Source organism: Protobothrops mucrosquamatus, unplaced genomic scaffold, assembly GCF_001527695.2.
Source record: "Protobothrops mucrosquamatus isolate PMUCROS unplaced genomic scaffold, P.Mucros_1.0 scaffold1047, whole genome shotgun sequence".
Classification (NCBI taxonomy): domain Eukaryota; kingdom Metazoa; phylum Chordata; class Lepidosauria; order Squamata; family Viperidae; genus Protobothrops; species Protobothrops mucrosquamatus.
Genome location: NW_015387279.1, coordinates 570,049 through 587,673, shown reverse-complemented (window position 1 = coordinate 587,673; position 17,625 = coordinate 570,049). Strand labels below are relative to the sequence as shown.

The 17,625-nt window shown below is 37.9% G+C and overlaps 1 protein-coding gene across 3 annotated transcripts in view; it reads right to left on the bottom strand.

The window, feature by feature from the left end:
• FAR1 (fatty acyl-CoA reductase 1) overlaps positions 1–17,157 on the bottom strand; it is a 37,660-nt gene extending 20,503 nt beyond the window's left edge. For all 3 annotated transcript variants that reach the window (XM_015820048.1, XM_015820049.1, XM_015820050.1), the window contains exons 1-3: positions 17,103–17,157; positions 5,088–5,282; positions 40–215 (exon numbers count right to left, since the gene is read on the bottom strand). In XM_015820048.1, the coding sequence (XP_015675534.1) occupies positions 40–215; positions 5,088–5,276 (365 nt within the window). In that variant the 5' untranslated portion in view covers positions 5,277–5,282; positions 17,103–17,157. The remainder of the gene's footprint in view (positions 1–39; positions 216–5,087; positions 5,283–17,102) is intronic.
• Positions 17,158–17,625: the final 468 nt, after the last annotated feature.

The window sequence follows — 17,625 nt, the reverse complement described above, 5'->3', positions numbered from 1 at the left end:
ATATTAGAAACTGTGTTAGTTTTAATAAAACATACTCACCGTAGGATTTCATTGAATCGTACGGTAGCAGCACAATGAAATATAATATTAACATAATTTAGAATACTCTTCTTGTCTTCCTCACTAAGGGCCATTTCTACTTCTGTAAGATCACTGGCAACTGGAACAATTTTCTGTTTAAATTCTGGTTGCTCATCTCGTAATCTATCAAAAAGCTATAAAAAAGAAGCAGGACAAGACATTAAACAAGACAAAAATAGAGCGCTCATACAATTCTCAACACTAATCTATGATGGGCATGTTACTTACATTTAAGCAACATATCACACATTCCAGGCAGGAGTTTTGATATATACATCTCGTGTACATTTGATAAGGATGGATTGTGTAATATTCATTATTCCAGTAATAATTACATACAATATAATTAATACATTGATGTTACCTTGTTACAGACTGCTGGCAGTATGCAACATCAACATCTTGCTAAATGTCTCAAGAGTGTAAGGCTTTGGATAGGGTAAATCAAGTCGAAATTGAATCCAAGCTAGTTGGAATTTCCATTAGCCTATCAAGGTTTCTCCAATGGTATCGTTTGAGAAGGCAGTATTGCCCTTGCAAGAGCAAGTCTATTACTTTAGGTTCTGCTAGAGCTAGACTCATAGAACTTGCTACATGTGTAGGCGGAATATGTGTAGGCGGCCAGGGATGTGTCTGCCTAGCTTTAACCCATAAACCAGTTACAGCGTTGAATTAAAGTAATAATAATAATTTTAACATTTTTTATATCACCCAACTGCCAGTTGACAGTTGGGCATATTTGGCTGACATGGGCATATTTCACCTGTATTCTAGCCCTCCCCTTGTCACCCAGGGCCTAGGAGGAAGCTACAGGCTGTTGGGGAAAGCAATGAGCACTAGGTTAGAGATGCTATATTGGTCTTGGGGGCCCCGCTTACAGGTTGGGGGATGTTGATGGCCCTGCTTTTTGGCTCCCTAAATGAGCTCCGGATCTGTGCCATTGGGACTTTATTTGAAACTCAGGGGTATGTGGTTTCCCTAGCTTTATCTCTGGGGGTGTCATCACCCTCATTTTGGTGGGAGGGGAAATTTACTCTTTCACTGAAGGGGCTTGCCCCCAGTTTCCATCGAGTGTTTGGGTAGGTGTGGCCAAAGGGTGGTGGGTTCCCTAAAGTGCCAGTTAGCTTATTGGGGACAATGAGTTCAGTGCATGTGGGATCAGTTGATGTGAGATTATGTACTTAGCCTGGGAAAAAGAAGTGAAAGATGGGAGGCCAATGGGCAAATGGAAGTATGGTAGGAACTCAGGGGCAGGCTTCACTCAAGGACACCGAGAGCTTTTTGAAAGTGATCCTGGTGTGTAAACCCTCAGTGTACCCACAGTGACTGGGCTATCAGATGCTTGGTGGTCCTAGGCTTCGGATGCTGCTTTTGAAGACCAGCACAGTATGTAATAAAGTGTTTCTCATTCATGAATAAGGGCATTTGGCCTGGTATCTCTCACAAAAAACTAACCGCTCCCCTCTTGGAACCTTCTGAGTTCAGGTTTAGCGTCAGTTGAGATTAAAGGGGAAGGGGAGAGGTGGTGTGGCTTTAGTCATACACGAATCTTTATGTGGTCTTAGAGGCTCTGCTCCGCAGTTAATCATATGTTGAGGTGTTCTGGTTGAGGTTGAACTCTAGGGAACAATTGAGATGTTGCTAGGGTACTAGCCTCCCAGCAGCATCACTGCCTCTACTGCTAATTCTTTTGCTGGGTTGCCAATAAAGTTGCAAAGGCTGTTGGTGCTCAGGGATTTCAATCTGCCACCTGATGACATTTAATCTGAAGCAGTACAGGAGTTTGTGGCCTCCATGGCAACCATGGAACTGTCCCAAGTCATCAATGGTCAGACACATACCAGCATCTGGACATTGGATCTGTTTTTTGTCTCAGAGCAATTGCAACATGATCGGATGGTAGAGAATATTACAGTCAGTCTACTGCCTTCTGACTAGCTGGTATAAAATGGGCCCTACCTCCCTGCAAGGATGTAGTCTTATTGTGTGATCTGAGATGAGTATCAATGAGTATTCCCTCATTGAGAAAGGGGATAGTGCCTATATCCTCAAAAGGGACAGCGGTATGCCCCCTTCTCAAGAGGTCATCCTCAGACCCAATGCTCCTAAATAACTATCATCCCATCTCCAATCTTCCCTTTTCAGTTAAAGTTGTTGAAAATGTCAGACTGCAGTTGCTGAGAAGTCTGGAGAAAGCAGAATATCTTGTTCAGTTTCAGTCAGCTTTCAGTACAGAGATAGCCTTAGTTGCCCTTGCCGATGACCTGTTGCATAGCCTAGAATGATGGAGGTGATACACTCATCCTTGTGCTTCTTGGTGTGTTGCTAGTTTTCAATACTGTTAACCATAATATCCTTCTGGATAGGCTCTGGGGTTTGAGAATTGGGAAAATAATTTTCTGGTAGTTGTCTATCTTCTTTTGAGGTTAGTTCCAGTTGGTACTGGGGAAGGCAGAAGAGATCATTCTGTTGGGCCCTCTTTTATGGAGTACCTCAGGGTTCAATATTCTCTCCCTCCTATTCAAGATCTATATGAAACTGCTATCTGTTATTCACCACTTTGGCATTCAGAATCATCAGTATGAGACCCAGTATGATGTACTAATTAAGACACCAGGCTAGATTTTGAGTTCTAGTCCTGCTTTAGACACAAGACAGATGGGTAACCTTGAGCCAGTCACTCCCTCAGTCCTAAGAAGAATGCAATGGCAGATCACTTCCCAAAATTTTATCAACAGGGACGTGCCCAGGCAGACCCTAGGAAGCAAAACTGACTTGAAGGCATGCATTGTGCATAAACACACAGAGAATGCTACAACATCCAATTTAGGCCAAGCCAAGTACTTAGAAGCTGTGTGGATACGTTTTCATCCCAATATCAAAACTAAATGGATATTATTAAGGCCAGCTAGATCCAGGGAGATTCCAACTTTGACATAGGGTAGGGTTGTCCTTTACCACTGAAGGATTGTCTGCAATCTGGAGAGAGCCTTGAACTCCCAGCTCCTGCTCAATGAGCTAAGCTGTGACTAAAGGCCTTTGCACAGTTTCATCTGAGCTATCAGTTGCACCCTTGTGGTAGATTGGCATACTTTAGGCCTCTTCTATTAAATAGTGTCATCTTTTGAGATACAAGAGAGATACTTTCCCTGCTGCAGCACTTGCCCTCTGGAATGAAGCTGCCCTGGAATATGGGTGGCTTCCACCCTGATAGCCTATTCTGGAGGACCTTGATAATCTTTTTCAGGCCTTGGGCTAGGATGGTTGGATCTCCTTGTGAATTTTATGGTTGGATTCATCTTCTTGGTTTTTATTTGCTTTCTTGTTTTTTTTTTGCTGGTTTGTTTTCGAACTGTATTGTATTTTATTTTTTCTGTTGTACTGTAACAGAAAATTGTTTAAAATTGGATGATGTCTCAACTGTTTGAAATTGGATGGTGTCTCAATTAATTAAATTAAATCAATTGTATGTATTTCTTTGATTTGTGTATCACCCATCTCATCTAGAGGCGACTAGAAATTGAATTTTCAGTTCAATTCTTTATCTTATTAAGATCACTCCAAAATTTGTTGAATATAGAAAAATAAAATTTTGTACCACTGGCAAATTCTATAAAATGTTTCTCTACCTTTTCACTCAAATCCCTTCTTACGACCCCATAATACCTTAATTCGGGGTAGATTCAAATCATTAATAACAAATTTGAAAATTATTAGATCCGGACTCCTGTGATGCTCAATTCATTTTAGACCAATGAAAAGTCATTGATAAGCATTATTTTAGTATCATTTCAAGCCAGCTAATATATTAGGTATATTAGCCAGCCCAAATTTAACTATCTTGGTAAATAGAATGTTGTGGCTTACTTTGTTAAATCCTTTGCTAAAGTAAAGTATATTGTATGAATAACATTTATATATTCTACTAATGAGCTAAGATTAGTTTGGTAAGACCGGTTTTTGAGAAAACCATGCTGACTTCTGTAATAGTTCTATTATTTTCAAGGTGCATACACGCTTTTTTGATCTGATCTTCCCAAGTTGTCAGATTGATCTGAATTCCCTGGATCTTTCTTTCTCCTTTTCCTTCTTCTTTTGGGCGGTGGGGATGGGGGCAATAGACAAACATTCATTTAGTACTTCATCAGACTTCTCAAATGGAGAGAGATTCAACAAGTTTCTTCACTATCATACAATATTTCTGAAAGTCTAATCTCACGTAAAGTCAGTAGGAATCCACATTATTATATTCTCAAGTTCAAATCACACTTCAATCAGTATTTCACATTTAACAGAATAACAGAGTTAGAAGGGACTTGCAGGTCTTCTAGTCAAACCTTCTGCTCAAGCAAGAAATCCTATACAACCATTTTAGACAAATGGTTGTCAAATCTCTTCTAGCCTGGTATAACACATATCCTCGTCGCTATGTAAGTCAATATAAGAGAAGAGTACTTCTATCTTTTCTTTGTATTCTTTCGCTATAACTACTAAATACCTCTTATATTGTTTCTCCATTTATTTGAAGACATAAATATTTTATTGTTCTTCATATTCCAAACTCAACTCATTCTGACCTTTAACTTCTTGACATTTTTCAGGGCACCTATATGTATTCTTCTTTGATCACCTGCCTCTGTCTTTCCACCTTCGACATGTCCTTTTGTTTTCAGATTTTCGTGAATATTTTTGTGCAGGAACAGTGAATTATTTAGTTGCCTCTTCGCCACAGAATGTGCTAATGGTCTGACACCAGTAGTTTTAAAAGAAATGTTTGACATTCAAGAATGACAAAGGTTTTGGGCAAGAAAGCAAAATAGCCTCTAAATAAACTCAAACCAAAGGATTCTTGCTACTTCTGTAGGTTTATGTTAATGATAAAAAATGAGTACTATATAGTCATGTAGTAAAACATTACTCCAACATGTGTATTCTCTTATTTTTAGTCAAAACACACTTCAAAAATCCTAAAAACATTGTAATAAACATGTTTTCTGAAATCATACCTTGCAGTGGATCATTTCTTCTACTCTTTCTTGAGATGTCTTTCCTGCTTTATATCTCACCAAAACATATATTGCCTTTATCTTTGGACAGGATCGTAGTAGCTTTTCTAGAAGAACTTTTCCCATGAAACCAGTAGCACCAGTGAGGAGGACATTCTTGCCTTCATAGTATTCCGGGATAGATACCATTATGATCTGAAGAGAATTTAATAGTAAGTTATGGCCTGCATCCATGCTGTCGGTCAATTTTATTTTATGTGCTCAGTTTTCACAGGATTAGATATCAAATTTCATTACTACAATGTATAAAATCCTCCCCAATGTAAATGAAAGAAAACCAGGCTTTCTGTCTTCTATTTTCTTTATACTCAAATAGTACAAAGATTATGTACATGTATATATAATGGGAAAGCCTAAACTGTAAATGTATAAATGTAAATTAAAATAACAACCCTTAGAATTATTACCTATTATCTGGAACAGGCATTGCATAAAATACTGAAATTAAATTAAGAAATACAAGAGGAAATAAGCAAAAAAAACCCAAAAACCACCAGCCATTAAAAATGTAAAAAAAAATACTTAATATATAATTGCTGGCAAAGTTGCCTAAGATATCATCCAAAATGATGACTAATCAAACAACAACAACTGGCTTTTTAACCCATCATCTAGCATTAATCGATGTCGCTTAATGCTTAGAATTTGACTTGATGATAGAAAATATCTAATCCCATTTGATCCATCATCAATTTGGACAAGACAATCACTCAAAATTGTCTTGCTACATTGGCAAATATGCGTCTGTGTTGTTTCAAATATATAACCCTCATGGTAACTGGAGACATACTGAAACCTTCTGGATAAAGTACTAATGCAATTTTCTTAAAAAAAAGAAAAGAAAAGAAAAAATTATTTCAAAGCAACCACAATCTGCTTATAGATAAAAGCTTTGTGTAGTAAGGAAATGGCTATACTCAAGTAAGTAAAGCAATGGATAAAAGGCAATGGATTTGCTTTCTATTTCTTTTCAGTATAGCAACTGAACCTTTTCTCTGAAATTAAAATAAGTTTATTCAACAAGTAGCAGTTCTTTTTCCAACCAAGACCCACTTATTCTAAATGGGCTCTTTCCCTTGTCTTATCTTTCTTTTCACTCTAATTATCCTCTCCCCTCCCTTCTCCTTCTCCTCCAAATACCTTGCCATTTCATTTCCTTAGTTAGTTTTCAACAGTGTACAGATAGTCCTCAACTTATGACAATTGAGCCCAACATCTGTTGCTGATTGAGTTTTGCCCCATTTTGCAACCTTTCTTGCTACAGTTGTTAAGTGAATCACTGTAATTGCTAAGTTAGGAGCACAGTTAAATGAATCTGACTTCCCCATTGACTCTGCTTGTCAGAAGGTTGCAAAAAGTGATCACAGGACACTGCTACTATCATGAGTCAGTTGTCAAGCACCTGAATTTTGATCATGTGAATGCTGCAATGGACCTAAGTGTGAAAAACAGTCATAAGTCACTTTTTTTGGTGCTGTAACTTTGAACGACCAATGAACTGTTGTAAGTCGAGGACTACCTGTAGGTCGTCACCATTTAATTCCCCTTGCCTTTTCCTTCATCCACTGTTTTTTCTTCAGTCTCAGTGATTTGCCTTTCTTGCTGCTTGCTCCTTCATGCCTTTGTTGTAGGCTTTTAAACCCTTCCATCCCCTTTTGTAAATGCAAACGTAAGAATCTAAGTGCCATCTTTACATTTGGAAGTACAGTAGCTTTTCGTTTTGCAGAGATGAAGTGGGAGAAGGATAGCACAGGCATCTCTATTTTTTACATAGCTGCACTTCTCTTACAGCCCACTACCAAGATACAGGGTTTTATAAATGTCTTGCTCAGAGATAAAACTTTAAAGCAGCAGGAGAATGCAGCAAAGGAGAGGGAAACCTAAGAGCCAATGACCGTAAGAACTTCCTGACAAAATGTATTGGTCAAGAGGATGAACTATTAAGAAATATTAACGGCGATAGACACAACTCAGAATCCGTTGAGATCTAAGCTCGTAACAAAAGTTCTTAACAAAAACATGAAATTTAAACAATGCATTTTTGTGATCAGGTAAAGGTCAATCTTAGCTGAGCTCCATCTGAGAGACTTAATCTGTTTTTTCTGTTACCAAGCTTAGTTGAACATTCTACTTGTACGGTCAAAGAGCTTTGCACTGCAGACTTGCAGAAGAAAGGTTGCTGGAATCCTTGCAAAATGCAGCCCGTTAATTGAGACTAAAAATAGGTCCTCATGTGTCTCATCACTACCACTTTAATTAAATTAGTGCTCTCACAAAGGAGCGGGATTTTGTTAAAACCAGTAAGTCGTCTTCCTATTTAGTATCAGGCAACCCTTAGTAGAAATTCCAGGTCTATTAAGGAAATTTATGAACTGGGTGAAAAAACAATGATACTCTAAATTCTGAAATAGCATCTCTTTCCTTACCCTGCTTAGACCTCTCGTGGTTTTATACATTTCAGACTTACAACCATATGATTCATTTAATGACTGTATTATTCACTTAACAACTGTGGTGACTCACTTAATGACCCTCATAAAAACAGTCACAAAAATTGATTCTGATCATATGTGATTCCACTTACGATGGCAACGTATAACCAATCTTCTGGGCTCAATTGTGGCTGTAAGTTGAGGACTATCTGTATATAGCTTTCATGCAGAACTTTGCTTTTTTTAATGAATAAATCACTAATTGGTTGCAATGTTTTTTAATTGCAATCCAAATCCAGCTGCAGTAAAAACTAAAAAGATATTATGTCACTAAGCCAATAATCAGGACTCTGATAGCATCTTTTCACTGGGTAATATAATTAAATTGAAGAGTACCTGTATAAATGACCAAATTATTGTTTCTGGTCTGTTGCAATTAAGAATCAACAAAATGTAATTAAACATTGCAATATCAATTCATTTGATGGGTTTAAAAGGCGAATACTTTGCATTCAATTATTCTATATAATTTTTGTTTTATATGTAATTATGTTAGCATATTAATCCCCTCCATTCATGCTGCTTTATGATGGTGGAGGGTGTTGAATGACTTGACAAGCAAGATAAAAATATTGTACATAAACAAGTCACCAATAGCAGTGTGAAACTGCAATTCTTCAAAGCTGCAAACTACAATAATGCTGTGTGCTATAATCCTGAATAGTTGAAAGTGCACCAAAAATGTTTTAATAAGCCAAAAATAAACTCAATTTTATTCTTGAGGCAACTGTTCTCATTTTACTTTTTTGCCTTTAAATAGGCTATAAACTATTTTTAGATGAAATACATATTCATATGCCCTTGACTGCATATTATTCCTGATAAAAATGTACCAATTATTGTAAGTTGGCAATTTTGGGAGAGATGCCTTGCCTTTTGACAGAAATATTTGATCACACAGTGATTTTTAAAAAATTTCTATGAAACACAGAGCCACAGTTCTAGTACTAGAGCCAAGATGTTATCTCAATAAAAGGTGCTATTGTCTAAAGCTATCTAAACACCATTGTCATATGCACAATAGCTGCTCTGTTGGAGCTCCTGTACCATTTCATCTCTGATTTGTTGAAATATCAGCTTTACTAGTTGTTGTTTTTTCAGAACCCAAGTTTTTAAAAAGAAAAAGGGGTAGAAAACCTGAAGAAGAGAGAATCACTATAGATGAAAGTTGGATTTCTAGCTAAGCTGTTTTGTTACAATAATATTAAAAAAAAACTTGGGGCTTTTCAAAGTGCAACATATTGTGAGAATTCAATATATTTTTCCTGTTGTGCTAATGGTGACATTGTGTGCTTGCAACAGATGGTATTACTGATACATCAAATTTGGAAAAATATACAAAAAATATGACATTTTGGTTAGCAGATTTTCGAGCATATTGTTCCAAATATTGCATCACTCAGACAATACAAGTCAGCAGTATAATTCAATAATTTTAATACAGCAAAGTTCTAATGAGCTAAAATCAAGTCCTTGCCTCCAAGGCATAAGGGCTGGAACAGAGCTATGGACACATTTTACTGCTGCAGGCAAAATATTGCAAACAGAGCAAATCTTATGTCTCCACCTGCAGCTCAGAACTGATAACTCAGGAATGCAATATGGTTCTAGACTCTAGACTCTGAAAACAGAATACTATATTTCTGCTTTTGAAGAACCCTCTGGGCTTATTTGCCTCACCAGAATCTAGGTCTTTTAATCACAAACAAGATAATGGAAGCAAGAGCATGGGCTTCTCTTTTTATATACAATATAAATCTTTATTGAAAAACAAGTTATTGGCTGCCCCTGCCTTTGCCACAAATCAGAAAATCTGAAGGGCAATAGTATCTATATTACTACTGATATAGCCAGACTAAAAAAACCAAATATTTAAAACCAGCAAATATCTTATAATTTAGACATCCATAGGTGGGACATCAATGGTCTTGCTTTTAATCCTTTTATGACATCCAGGATCTGGATATCGGAAGGTGGGAGCCTTATAAATTATTTAAATTAATAACACAACAAATAGGACTTTCAATTTATGTACAGTATACTGTAGCCTCTATACAAGTTCTTCTTGCCAGAACTTTAAGCAGGCTGCCCATTTATAACTGTACTTTACTAAGTGATTTTCCAGAAAGGTGCAACAAGTTGGACCATTTCCCCGGTGTTCAATTCAGAATGGAATACTTTTTAAAGCAATTAAACCAAGGGCTGTACAAATGTAACACAACCTGATCATTATTTGCTATAAATAAACCATTTTGAAATATGAATGATTTCAACTATCTCAGAAAAACTAAAATCGTTTACAAAAATCATTTAAAAAGGAAATGAATTTATGTAAAGGCTTTGTAATAAGAACTCATCCAACATGAAGAAATATTTTCAGTTATAAACAGGATATTCAACCAAGTTTAAAAGTATTGCTACATCCTAAACTGCCATGGAGAGCATTACGTGCTTCATTTTAACCACTATACATAGACTGAAGTATTTTGTACATGTAGATATTTCAACATACAGTGAAAAATATTTCTAACAAAAAAATCCCTCTTGAATTTCCTATGCATGCTTGTATTGTAATTGGAAGACAAAATGCCATACTTTTTTACTATCCCCTGTCATGAGTAGTCAGAGTGAGGATCTTCTTCCTTGCTGAAATCTCATAACAAACTCTGGACAAGTGTTGATATTTCAGGTTATTGTGGTGCTCAGCAACCTATTTATTTCCTCTGCTGATATAGCCACGTAGGTGTTTCTTTACTGACTATTTACATAGGTGTTGCTAATACTTTTCATATGTGCACTGCTGTATTCTTACCAGGAGAAAAAGTGATTCTTCACCATGAGCTTGATGAAGGAAATGGTCAGTCAGTCTGTCCTTTATTAAGACTGATGATCAGAATTAGATTTTTAAAGATAACAATTAAAACATTCATAATCAAACAGTCATTATGACTGGTTACAGTGTTGTTATTTTTTGTTTTTTTTACAAAAAACTCCCTGGACAATAAAGCCAAAGGATCTGAAAATGTAATTTGGAATGATATAAAAAATATAGTCATGCATTTTTATAAAATGGGCAAATGCATCAATTCTTTCAAAGTCCCCTTCGCCTTAAGGGATTTTTCTGAATTCTGGCTGTTGGAAGAGAGTGAAAATGTAGTAGAATTAGTACTATCCTAAATTTAAGAATGGCTCTTTGGTTTAATTGTTATTGGTCCAAAAGAGGCAGACCAGTTACTGGGGGGGGGGGGAAACCTCTAAAGAGGGCTGACATATCTGATTGCCATTCACTGAGGATTTCCTCTTGGGAATTCTTTCCCTCCAATAAAACTATATGAAAATGCCCATTAAGAGGGTATGTGCCAATTTGGCAGAGCTAATTTAAGAGCACAACACCCCCCCAGTGCCAGATTTTAAAGATATTTAATATGAGAGAGTGCAAAAATAGGTAAGAAAATAAAGAAAGGTTGCTCTGTTCTCTTATTTTCTCAATTAAGCTAGAGCTATTCCAGAACAAGTGAGAAAGGGAGGGAACCAGTCACCCTTCCTCCAAAAAGCTCATAAAGGGAATTATTCTCTTCCTTAATCTCATCCTATTCAAGATTCTCTTCATATATTTCCTCCAACTTTCTAATTACTTAAATGGGACAAAAATATGCAAAATAAGACTCAGTCCCTGCTCAGGAATTTTCTATGAATCATTTTAGGTAGTTACATTTATTATCTAACTTCTTAAAAATAAAAAAAAACCAGTTGCATTGTGAATGTCAGTACTTAAATATAGCAATGTATATTCTCACAACAATAAATAATTTTCAAGCAATCATTAAATTGTTGACAGCTTTCCCAAGAAAATTTTGTGGATTTTATTTTTTTCGCCTCTCAAGAGAAAATGACTAAGTAAATTAAACGGAAATACTGAATTGTTCCCATGTCTTCTAGTCCTGGATATATTGATAAATTAAGGCATTTTTAATTTTGAAGTTGTAATCCTATGTTTTCTCGGAAGTAATTTCATTCAATATTTCAGATCTAATATCAGAGTAGAATTTACTTGGGAGACAAAATATAAATAAGTAATCTGCAAATTTCAGAATTCTTAAGACAAAAAGCTAAAGAAAATTTACCTAGCAGAAATTACTCTTCACTTCAGCTCCACGATCAACATATTTTGGGCCATAAACATATACCTAAGATCTAGAAACAATCTCTCAAGTGAGCTCAGGATACAATAATTTTGATTTTGTTAAACAGAAACAAGTGGCCTAGACACAAACAAATCTCTAAGGCATTTCCAAGCTTGCTTACCAAATGATATAAGCATTACTTGGGGAAAAAGAACTGATGAAACTTTTTGCAGCAAAGTTCATTAATGGTGTGCAAAATTGTTTCAGGTAAAATGGTCTATAGTAGGCATGTCAAACTGCCGGCCCGCGGACGGATGCGTCACACCAAAACCGCGCCCACCCCATTGCCAGCAATGGGGAAAAAGCCGCAATACGTTGCGCGATGTCACGTGACATCGCGAGTTTGACATGCCTGGTTATAGTATTGTGAGTGGCATACAATATATTTTAGCACTTTGATTCAAAGAATAAGGTATTAACATTATACTTAACAGACACATCTTCATCTTGCATGGCAACTGCTCAAGTTTATAAAGGGAGGGAAAGGTAAGTGGAGATTTAGGTTCATTTTAATATTCTTTCTAACATAAGATCTGTTTAATATAGATTTTGTGCAAAGTTAATACTTTAAGCTAATCAAAGTATACCATGCTTCTAAGCATCTTCATTAGGGCGAGGGAAGAATAACCTTTAGCAAATTTATGTAACTCAAATATAAATACAATTTCTTTGAAAGTGGCCAGTGCAAATACTGTAAAATATACTTGCTATTCTATTAGCCTGGCAACAATTGTTATAACACATCAATAATTATTCTGGCTGGTTTGCCTGATTCGATAAAGCCATAATAACATGGCTCTGTGCCCTTGCTTGGGGCATGCAGATGAACATGCAGCTATGGGGTTGGTTGCAACCCAACCTGGAAAGTCCTCCCCCTGCCTCCTAATTCTTAAGATCTCTTCCTTACATTTTTAAAATTTTCAATTTTATACACTTTTTAAAACGTTTTTAGTATTTTATTGTACAATGCCCAGAGTCCATCTGTGAAGAGATGGGTGGTTCTTAAATATGACAAATATTAAATACACTCTCAGGAAAGTTCATATACAAAGCAGTAAAGGAATATGAAGCAGGCAAAAATGCTTTAAATCCATTGTCTGTACCTCTTAGTAACACATTAAAGCAGACATGTCAAATTCGCGACATCATGTAGCGTATCGGAGCTTTTTCCACATTGCCGGCAATGGGGTGGGCGCGGTTTCCTCGTGATATGTCTGACCTGCAGGCCAGCAGTTTGACACCACTGCATTAAAGGAAGCCATGGTATGATAGCTACCATGCATGCTCAGGAAAGTTCCTTGCCTCAAATCCGAATATTCCACAATTCAACTCATATACATGTTATACCTTTCGGCCCAATATACCAAGATGGATCTAGATTATTCTAGTATATATTATTTCTGGTCTTTTCAGATACAAAAATCTGAGATGGTGCAGTAATCTGCTAGCACTACCAAGAATTCTTATCTCCTCATCTCTTTCCATTTGTCACAGAATTGACAAATTTAGTTAAAGGATCACTTAATCCAAGGATAATTATATTCCAGATATCTTGGAAATGATTCCTGCTAGTTTGGACAATTAGAAATGCAACACAAATTATCTTAAGGGAGTCAAGACATCTATATATCTGATGTAGTCAAATTTATCATAAGGGAGCAAATCTGTAGCACCTCTTTCTAAAGGTAATCCACACTCTTTATATAAGATGGTACAGTCCTTGCTTAGTGATTGTTCAAAATTAGGATGATGCTTAAAAAAAACCTTAGTAAACAGTCCTCACATTAACAACCTTTGTAGTATCTATTTCACCTGCTCAGTCATGCATACCAAGATATCCTCAAAGAAAAAGAGAAAAAAACCAAATTCAATTAAACAAAGTAGTAAGAAGCAAAGGAAAACTGAAGTGAAATCATAAGCACAGTTGCAGTCACATAATTTTCACTTAGCAAACTCTCTGCTTAACAACCAAATTGTTAGACTCAACTTCTAAATAAGGACTACCTGTACCATCATTTGTGGCAGTCTTTTTCCTGATTAAGCAGCCCATAACTGCAAAAATTATCTTGATATTCATCAAAGAGATCTGAGAACTATCAAAATTATTTGATCTGCTTCTTTGATAAATCAATACATTCATTTTTATATTTTTATGCAAATGGACAAAAGCAGGCAAAACTATGCTGTTAGGTTTGTTTTTAAACTTCTCACACTTAGGTTCTAATATAGGAGTCATAGGAGTCAAAGTACTATAACAACACTTTGGGGCAGACTCCAGATCCTTGAATTCTATGCCAGAATTAGTTGGGAATTTGCCAAAAACTTTGGAAAGCCACGGCCCAATACATGAACAGGTTGATCTGTGGTATACACACTTGCAAAAGAACTACTGGAAATAAATCAGTATTACTTTCCTGAATTTATTAAAACATTTAGAATTATATCCTGGGATGAAAACCAGAGAATTAAATCACTTTTCTTAGAAGTGAATCTTAACACTCAATAATTAATTCATGGATTCATATCCAGCAGTTAATCAGTTTTGTTTTTCAAAAACAGTAAGATGTATTAGTTTGTCTATTTGTTCACTGCTAATTGATACAAAATTTTTTTACAATAATTTGTAAACTTGTAACACTAACAACTAGTACATATATGCACACATGTACTATATTAATGTGTGCATTTGAGAAGATTGCTCAAATATATTAATAAAAAATGTGAAGTGTAATGCCTTTCCTTTGACATGTGAAATCAAGCAAGATAAGAGCAATGAGAGTCCCAAAGAATAATTAGGAAGTCATTACAATTATTTTCCCAATGTGTTTATTTGGATGAGAAAACATTAATATAAATATAAATGCAGAAACATCCACTGATGTTCAATTACTGAAATATAGTATAAACCACAATTAAAATTAGAAAACAGACACAGACCATAAAGACAGAGATAAGGGGGAAAAAGTTAATAAATGCAAACCAAATTTGGACCTGGACCTACAAATAAGTGAATGTATGTTCTTTCCAGAGTCTCTTTTTACCAACGCTCAACTACTTTAGTAGCTGAGTAGTATTTCATTTTAAGTTTCCTATATTACTACAGAGTAAGAGGAAACCATTTTTCTCTCCTTCATAAATAAAAATCATAGTTTTAGAATAATTTAGTCAATTATTTTATTTTATCAGTTTTTTTACAATCTTCTGCTTTTTTCATATTCATTCCAACATGGTACTTCTTTCTTGCGTAATATACATTTACTGTATTCGCAAAGTCTTCTGGATAAGCAAAGCATCAATAATCTTTAATGCTTTCTTTTGGTATGAACACCATACACTTATTTCAACAAACTGATTACTCATAGCATATTAAATAATTTCAAAAGATTAGGGCTAACTACTAAAAAAACCACACACCCCAGCTAGATTTTTAGTACAACTGCACTCTATTATTCAAAGTGTTTCCTTTCTAGATCTTAGCATATCAAGTACAGAAAGAGTACAGAGAAGAGCAACAAAGATGATTAGGGGACTGGAGGCTAAAACATATAAGGAACGGTTGCTGGAATTGGGGATGTCTAGTTTAACGAAGAGAAGGCCGAGGGGGGACATGACAGCAGTGTTCCAATATCTCAGGGGCTGCCACAAAGAAGAGGGAGTCAAGCTATTCTCCAAAGCGCCTGAAGGCAGGACACGAAGGCAGGAAACTAATCAAGGAGAGAAGCAACCTAGAACTAAGGAGAAACTTCCTGACAGTTAGAACAATTAACCAGTGGAACAACCTGCCTCCGGAAGCGGTGAATGCTCCAACATTTGAAGTTTTTAAGAAGAGACTGGACAGCCATTTGTCTGAAATGGTATAGGGTTTCCTGCCTGAGCAGGGAGTTGGACTAGATGACCTCCAAGGTCCCTTCCAACATCATCATCATCATTATTATGTTAGTGGCATCATTGTTTCTCACTTAAGAGATACCGTACATCCTCTTTCTGGCATCCCACAACTTTTTATTTTCACAATTGTTAATCATCACTATGGCAAACATCACTATGGCAAGCCTAAACAGCGGAGAACAAGTTTAGAGTTGCTTTGTACACGGTGTATTGGACCCTGGCTCCACCCGCAGGAAACAAGAGCGATGAGGATGATGAAACAATGTTCATTGTAAGAAAATGACATTATCTGCAAATGTGAAGCAAAAGCTTCTGAAAGAGGAGACAGGAAATCTAAACTAATGCTGGCAGAAAAAACAAGATGTTGACAAGAAGGCCTCAGATGTATACAATTCTCCTAGCAATTCAATATATCCAAGTCTCTTCCTCCTTATACACTTTTTCAAGGCAACTTCTCAGTACTTGCCCAACCAAAACCACAATTTTTTCACTTCTGTCTTCATTTTTATCCTTGCTATGAGGAAGAATATAACGGTCTGATATGGGGGGGGGGGGGGGGGTGTGACACAGACACATGTACTTCGGGGCCATTTTATTTTTAAATTTATATTCTAACCTTATTACCCAAAGAACTATCTCCACGGGGAATGTGTATACCGAACAAAGTAAAATGAACGCCACACGCACACACCCCGGGCTAGAGATTCAATACATTTCAAGGACCAAGTTAAAGCGAATCCACGTAATTCAAAGCTTTTTCTCAAGGCGCAAAGGCTCCTGCTTGCAGGACATAAGGGGAAACCCCACCATATAGAGTAAAAAGGGAGGGGAAATCATCCTCGGAATATTACTCGCCCGCCCCCCCCCTTTTCCGAGCCCCCTGTTGCCCGAGAGGAGCCCGCCGTCTCCCCATCTTTTCACTCCCAACGCGCTCCCCCTCTTCTTCATCCTCCTTGGAGGAAAGGAGGGCGGGCCAACAGGTCCAACCAGCCCTCGAGAAACCTGCTCGCATTCAACGTTCCCCTGCCCGAGACACCCCCCCCTCCCCATACACACGTGCGCGCGCGCGCGCGCACGCGGCGTCTGGAGTCTGGAGCACCGGCGTTTAGGCCGGAAGCGCTGCGTCCTCCCTTTAACCGAGAGCTCACGACTGGGGCTCCACAGCTTCTGAGGGCGGGCGCCTCCTCTCCCCCCCTCCGTCCCCCCACCAGCACCTCGGACGGATGGTTCCTCCTTTCCCTGCGCGACGGCGGAGAGCGGCAGCAGATTCCGCTAAGTCCGGCCAGCCGCCGCCCGTCCCCGCCATCAATCCCCTCCCCTTCTGTGTCCTCATCTGTCCCCCGAAGTCGGACCCCACCCGCCCAGACACCGCCGCGAAGGAAGCCGCTTACCCAAAAGGTTACGTATCGCCTCTACCGGCGCCGCTGCAACTGTCGCTCTATCCTACAGCGGTGCTGGGGGGGGGGGGGGAGAAGCCTCGGCGGGAGGCCGCCTCGCACAGGATTTGCAGCAGGGCCATAGGGCGCCGTGTACGCCACTCTGACGTGCGCCAACTGCTGAGCTCGTTGATTGGGCAAGGGTCCCCGTAGATCCAGTTATAGGGGTGGAGCTTGCTTGCCTCCAGTTGCAGAGCAAGTTTGACCAATAGAGGGAGAGGGAGCGAAGGGAACGGCGTGTTCTGCTGCGCCTGCCTCGCCTCGCCGTTATCTTAGCGCTGCTGCTGCTGCTGCTTTCGTCTATACCAGGGGTAGGCAACCTTGGCTCTTTTATGACTCGTGGACTTCAACTCCCAGAATTCCTGAGCCAGCACAGCTGGCTCAGGAATTCTGGGAGTTGAAGTCCACGAGTCATAAAAGAGCCAAGGTTGCCTACCCCTGGTCTATACATTAATAGCCCATGGCCAATAAAAACCAT